This window comes from Oncorhynchus nerka, unplaced genomic scaffold (assembly GCF_034236695.1).
Source record: "Oncorhynchus nerka isolate Pitt River unplaced genomic scaffold, Oner_Uvic_2.0 unplaced_scaffold_1725, whole genome shotgun sequence".
Taxonomy (NCBI): Eukaryota; Metazoa; Chordata; class Actinopteri; order Salmoniformes; family Salmonidae; genus Oncorhynchus; species Oncorhynchus nerka.
In genome coordinates, this window is record NW_027039603.1 from 72,524 (window position 1) to 79,080 (window position 6,557).

Below are 6,557 nucleotides of genomic sequence, written 5' to 3' on the forward strand. Positions count from 1 at the left end.
CCATCCTGAGACAGGCCCAACCCCAGCTAATACACCCGCCCAAGCCCCATCCTGAGACAGGCCCAACCCCACCAGGCCCAACCCCCACTAATACACCCGCCCAAGCACCATCCTGATACAGGCCCAACCCCCACCAGGCACCACCCCCACTAATACACCCACCCAAGCCCCATCCTGAGACAGGCCCAACCCCAGCTAATACACCCGCCCAAGCCCCATCCTGAGACCTAAGAGTATTTATCAGATGTTCAACAAGCTCTGCTCACACCTACTGTGATGGTCTGTGCCTAAACCACAACAAAAACAGCACTAGACACTATGGAACTAAAATATTTTACGATCTCATCCTGGAATATCCAAGGTCTGAGGTCATCTGCCTTTGGTCTAAAGAGGAACCTGGACTTCATCAAATAAATCAGAAATACAGACATTATCATCCAACAAGAAACCTGGTATAGAGGAGATGGACCCACTGGTTGTCCTCTAGGTTACAGAGAGCTGGTAGTCCCATCCACCACACTACCAGGTGGGTGGTATAGAGGAGATGGACCCACTGGTTGTCCTCTAGGTTACAGAGAGCTGGTAGTCCCATCCACCACACTACCAGGTGTGAAACATGGTATAGAGGAGATGGACCCACTGGTTGCCCTCTAGGTTACAGAGAGCTGGTCATCCCATCCACCACACTACCAGGTGGGTGGTATAGAGGAGATGGACCCACTGGTTGTCCTCTAGGTTACAGAGAGCTGGTAGTCCATCCACCAAACTACCAGGTGGGTGGTATAGAGGAGATGGACCCACTGGTTGTCCTCTAGGTTACAGAGAGCTGGTAGTCCCATCCACCACACTACCAGGTGGGTGGTATAGAGGAGATGGACCCACTGGTTGTCCTCTAGGTTACAGAGAGCTGGGTCCAGATTGTCTAGCCCGGCTGATTTGTAGGGGTTTTGCATCTCTTTCAGAACATCAGCTATCTGGATTTGGGTGAAGGAGAAGTGGGGAGGCTTGGGCGAGTTGCTGTGGGGGGTGCAGGGCTGTTGACCGGGGTAGGGGTAGTCAGGTGGAAAGCATGGCCAGCCATAGAGAAATGCTTATTTAAAGTCTCAATTATCGTAGAATTATTAGTGGTGACAGTGTTTCCTAGCCTCAGAGCAGTGGGCAGCTGGGAGGAGGTGTTCTTATTCTCCATGGACTTTTTTGACTTAGTGTTGCGGGAAGCAAATTTCTGCTTGAAAAAGCTAGCCTTGGCTTTTCTAACTGCCTGTGTATAATTGTTTCTAGCTTCCCTGAACAGCTGCATATCACAGGGGCTGTTCGATGCTAATGCAGAACTCCATAGGATGTTTTTGTGTTGGTTAAGGGTAGTCAGGTCTGGGGAGAACCAAGGGCTATATCTGTTCCTGTTTCAAAATTTTTTGAATGGCACATGCCAATTTTTAGATGATGAGGAAAGAAAAGAATAACCAGGCATCCTCTACTGACGGGATGAGGTCAATATCCTTCCAGGATACCCGGGCCAGGTCGAATAGAAAGGCCTGCTCGCTGAAGTATTTTAGGTAGCGTTTGACAGTGATGAGGGGTGGTCATTTGACCGTAGACCCATTACGGATGCAGGCAATGATCGCTGAGATCTTGGTTGAAGACAGCAGAGGTGCATTTGGATGGCAAATTGGTTAGGATGATATCTGTGAGAGTGCCCGTGTTTACGGATTTGGGGTTGTACCTGGTAGGTTCATTGATAATTTTTGTGAGATTGAAGATAGATTTGGGGCAATCAATTCACATATGGTGTCCAGGGCACAGCTGGGGGCTGAGGGTGGTCTATAGCAAGCGACAACGGTGAGAGACTTGTTTCTGGAAAGGTGGATTTTTAAAAGTAGAAGCTCGAATTGTTTGGGTACAGACCTGGATAGCATGACAGAACTCTGCAGGTTATCTCTGCAGTAGATTGCAACTCCACCCCCTTTGGCAGTTCTATCTTGTCTGAAAATGTTATAGTTAGGAATGGAAATTTCAGGGTTTTTGGTTAATTTCTTAAGTCAGGATTCAGACACGGCTAAGACATCCGGGTTGGCAGAGTGTGCTAAAGCAGTGAGTAAAACAAACTTAGGGAGGAGGCTTCTAATGTTAACATGCATGAAACCAAGGCTTTTACGGTTACAGAAGTCAACAGATGAGAGCGCCTGGGAATAGGAGGAGCTAGGCACTGCAGGACCTGGATTCACCTCTACAACACCAGAGGAACAGAGGAGGAGTAGGATAAGGGTACGGCTAAAGGCTATAAGAACTGGTCGTCTAGTGCGTTCAGAACAGAGGGTAAAAGGAGCCGGTTTCTGGGAGCGATAGAATAGATTCAAGGCATAGTGTACAGACAAAGGTATGGTAGGATGTGAATACAGTGGAGGTAAACCTAGGCATTGAGTGATGATGAGAGAGATATTGTCTCTAGAAACAAAATTTAGACCAGGTGATGTCACCGCATGTGTGGGAGGTGGAACTAAAGGGTTAGCTAAGGTATATTGTGCAGTTGCAAGAGGCTCTACAGTGAAATAAGGCAATGATTACTAACCATAACAGCAATGGACAAGGCATGTTGAAGTTAGGGAGAGGCATGCGTAGCCGAGTGTGACCTTAACTGCTTTCCATCTGTAAGCTGTTAGTGTCTTAACAACCGTTCCACAGATGCATGTTCATTGATTGTTTATGGTTCATTGAACAAGCATGGAAAACAGTGTTTAAATCCCTTTACAATGAAGAAACTGTGAAATTGGATTTTTACGAATTTATTTGGATATTTATTTTTATTTTTCCCTTTTGTACTTTAACTATTTTCACATGTCTATAACCCTGTACATACCCATAATATGACAATTGAAATGTGTCTATTCCTTTGAAACGTGTGACTGTAATGTTTACTGTTCATTTTTATTGCTTATTTCACTTTTGTTTATTATCTACTTCACTTGCTTTGGCAATGTTAACATATGTTTCCCATGCCAATAAACCACTTTGAAAGAGAGAGAGAGAGAGAGAGAGAGAGAGAGAGAGAGGGGGAGACAGAGAGAGAGAGAGAGAGAGAGGGGGAGAGAGAGAGAGAGAGAGAGAGAGAGAGAGAGAGAGAGAGAGGGGGAGAGAGAGAGAGAGAGAGAGAGAGAGAGAGAGAGAGAGGAGTTGGTGAAGGAGATGTACTTACGTAAGACAGCCCTGAGATGACCTCCTTCTCTGCTGTTTGGTAAACATTCATTGTGTCTGAGGGATAAAAGAACAGACAGAAAATAACCCTGTAATCAAATGGCTGTACAGAGGGTTAGGGTTATACCCTCCTACCAGAGGGTCAGGGTTATACCCCCCCACCAGAGGGTCAGGGTTATACCCCCCCACCAGAGGGTCAGGGTTATACCCCCCCACCAGAGGGTTAGGGTTATACCCTCCTACCAGAGGGTCAGGGTTATACCCTCCTACCAGAGGGTCAGGGTTATACCCCCCCACCAGAGGGTCAGGGTTATACCCCCCACCAGAGGGTCAGGGTTATACCCCCACCAGAGGGTTAGGTTATACCCTCCTACCAGAGGGTCAGGGTTATACCCCACCAGAGGGTTAGGTTATACCCTCCTACCAGAGGGTCAGGGTTATACCCCCCACCAGAGGGTTAGGGTTATACCCTCCTACCAGAGGGTCAGGGTTATACCCCCCACCAGAGGGTTAGGTTATACCCTCCTACCAGAGGGTCAGGGTTATGCCCCCCACCAGAGGGTCAGGGTTATACCCCCCACCAGAGGGTCAGGGTTATACCCCCCACCAGAGGGTTAGGGTTTATACCCCCCACCAGAGGGTTAGGTTATACCCTCCTACCAGAGGGTCAGGTTATACCCCCCCACCAGAGGGTCAGGGTTATACCCCACCAGAGGGTCAGGGTTATACCCCCCACCAGAGGGTTAGGTTTATACCCCCCACCAGAGGGTCAGGGTTATACCCCCCCACCAGAGGGTCAGGGTTATACCCCCACCAGAGGGTTAGGGTTATACCCCCACCAGAGGGTTAGGGTTATACCCCCCACCAGAGGGTCAGGGTTATACCCCCACCCCACCAGAGGGTTAGGGTTATACCCCCCACCCCACCAGAGGGTCAGGATTATACCCCCTCCCACCAGAGGGTTAGGGTTATACCCCCCACCAGAGGGTTAGGGTTATACCCTTCACCAGAGGGTCAGGTTATACCCCCACCAGAGGGTCAGGGTTATACCCCCCACCAGAGGGTCAGGGTTATACCCCCACCAGAGGGTCAGGGTTATACCCCCCACCAGAGGGTTAGGGTTATACTCCCCACCCCACCAGAGGGTTAGGGTTATACCCCCACCCCCGGGTTATACCCCCACCCCCACCAGAGGGTCAGGGTTATGCCCCCCCCAGAGGGTCAGGTTATACCCCCACCCCCACCAGAGGGTCAGGGTTATACCCCCCCCACCCCCACCAGAGGGTCAGGTTATACCCCACCCAGAGGGTCAGGGTTATACCCCCCACCAGAGGGTTAGGGTTATACCCCACCCCCCCACCAGAGGGTTAGGTTATACCCCCCACCCCGGGGTTATACCCCCCACCCCCCACCAGAGGGTCAGGGTTATACCCCCACCAGAGGGTCAGGGTTATGCCCCCACCAGAGGGTTAGGGTTATACCCCACCCCCCCACCAGAGGGTTAGGTTATACCCCCACCCCCCACCAGAGGGTTAGGGTTATACCCCCACCAGAGGGTTAGGGTTATACCCCCCACCAGAGGTAACACTCCCCATGACATGTTACCCCCACCAGAGGTAACACTCCCATGACATATTACCCCCACCAGAGGTAACACTCCCATGACATATTACCCCCACCAGAGGTAACACTCCCATGACATATTACCCCCCACCAGAGGTAACACTCCCATGACATATTACCCCCCCACCAGAGGTAACACTCCCATGACATATTACCCCCCCACCAGAGGTAACACTCCCATGACATATTACCCCCCCACCAGAGGTAACACTCCCATGACATATTACCCCCCACCAGAGGTAACACTCCCATGACATATTACCCCCCACCAGAGGTAACACTCCCATGACATATTACCCCCCCACCAGAGGTAACACTCCCATGACATATTACCCCCCACCAGAGGTAACACTCCCATGACATATTACCCCCCCCCACCAGAGGTAACACTCCCATGACATATTACCCACCCCCACCAGAGGTAACACTCCCATGACATATTACCCCCCACCAGAGGTAACACTCCCATGACATATTACCCCCACCAGTGAGTTATTTCCCTGTGTTATCCCTTCCAGATGTTTCTCCCACTTCCCTGTCTCCTCCTCTGATGCCCTCACTGTTAATCATGTCCTCAAAAATATAATAAAAAAATAAAAAACATCAAAACAGTTCCTCCTACTTCAATGACCATGGTATGGAACAGTGCTTCCTACTTCAATGACCATGGTATGGAACAGAGCTTCCTACTTCAATGACCATGGTATGGAACAGGGCTTCCTACTTCAATGACCATGGTATGGAACAGGGCTTCCTACTTCAATGACCATGGTATGGAACAGGGCTTCCTACTTCAATGACCATGGTATGGAACAGGGCTTCCTACTTCAATGACCATGGTATGGAACAGGGCTTCCTACTTCAATGACCATGGTATGGAACAGGGCTTCCTACTTCAATGACCATGGTATGGAACAGGGCTTCCTACTTCAATGACCATGGTATGGAACAGGGCTTCCTACTTCAATGACCATGGTATGGAACAGGGCTTCCTACTTCAATGACCATGGTATGGAACAGTGCTTCCTACTTCAATGACCATGGTATGGAACAGGGCTTCCTACTTCAATGACCATGGTATGGGACAGGGCTTCCTACTTCAATGACCATGGTATGGAACAGGGCTTCCTACTTCAATGACCATGGTATGGAAGAGGGCTTCCTACTTCAATGACCATGGTATGGAACAGTGCTTCCTACTTCAATGACCATGGTATGGAACAGAGCTTCCTACTTCAATGACCATGGTATGGAACAGGGCTTCCTACTTCAATGACCATGGTATGGAAGAGGGCCTCCTACTTCAATGACCATGGTATGGAACAGTGCTTCCAATGACCATGGTATGGAACAATGACCATGGTATGGAACAGAGCTTCCTACTTCAATGACCATGGTATGGAACAGGGCTTCCTACTTCAATGACCATGGTATGGAACAGGGCTTCCTACTTCAATGACCATGGTATGGAACAGTGCCTCCTACTTCAATGACCAGTGCTTCCTACTTCAATGACCATGGTATGGAACAGGGCTTCCTACTTCAATGACCATGGTATGGAACAGGGCTTCCTACTTCAATGACCATGGTATGGAACAGTTCTTCCTACTTCAATGACAATGACCAATGGTATGGAACAGGGCTTCCTACTTCAATGACCATGGTATGGAACAGTTCCTCCTACTTCAATGACCATGGTATGGAACAGTTCCTCCTACTTCAATGACAATGGTATGGAACAG

The 6,557-nt window shown here is 49.4% G+C and overlaps 1 protein-coding gene across 1 annotated transcript in view; it reads right to left on the reverse strand.

The window, feature by feature from the left end:
* Positions 1–3,315, reverse strand: part of LOC135568055 (ATP-binding cassette sub-family C member 12-like) — an 11,497-nt gene extending 8,182 nt beyond the window's left edge. Inside the window, exon 1 of the mRNA XM_065015079.1 lies at positions 3,194–3,315. Within this exon, the coding sequence (XP_064871151.1) occupies positions 3,194–3,244 (51 nt within the window). The 5' untranslated portion in view covers positions 3,245–3,315. The remainder of the gene's footprint in view (positions 1–3,193) is intronic.
* Between the last annotated feature and the right edge of the window lie 3,242 nt (positions 3,316–6,557).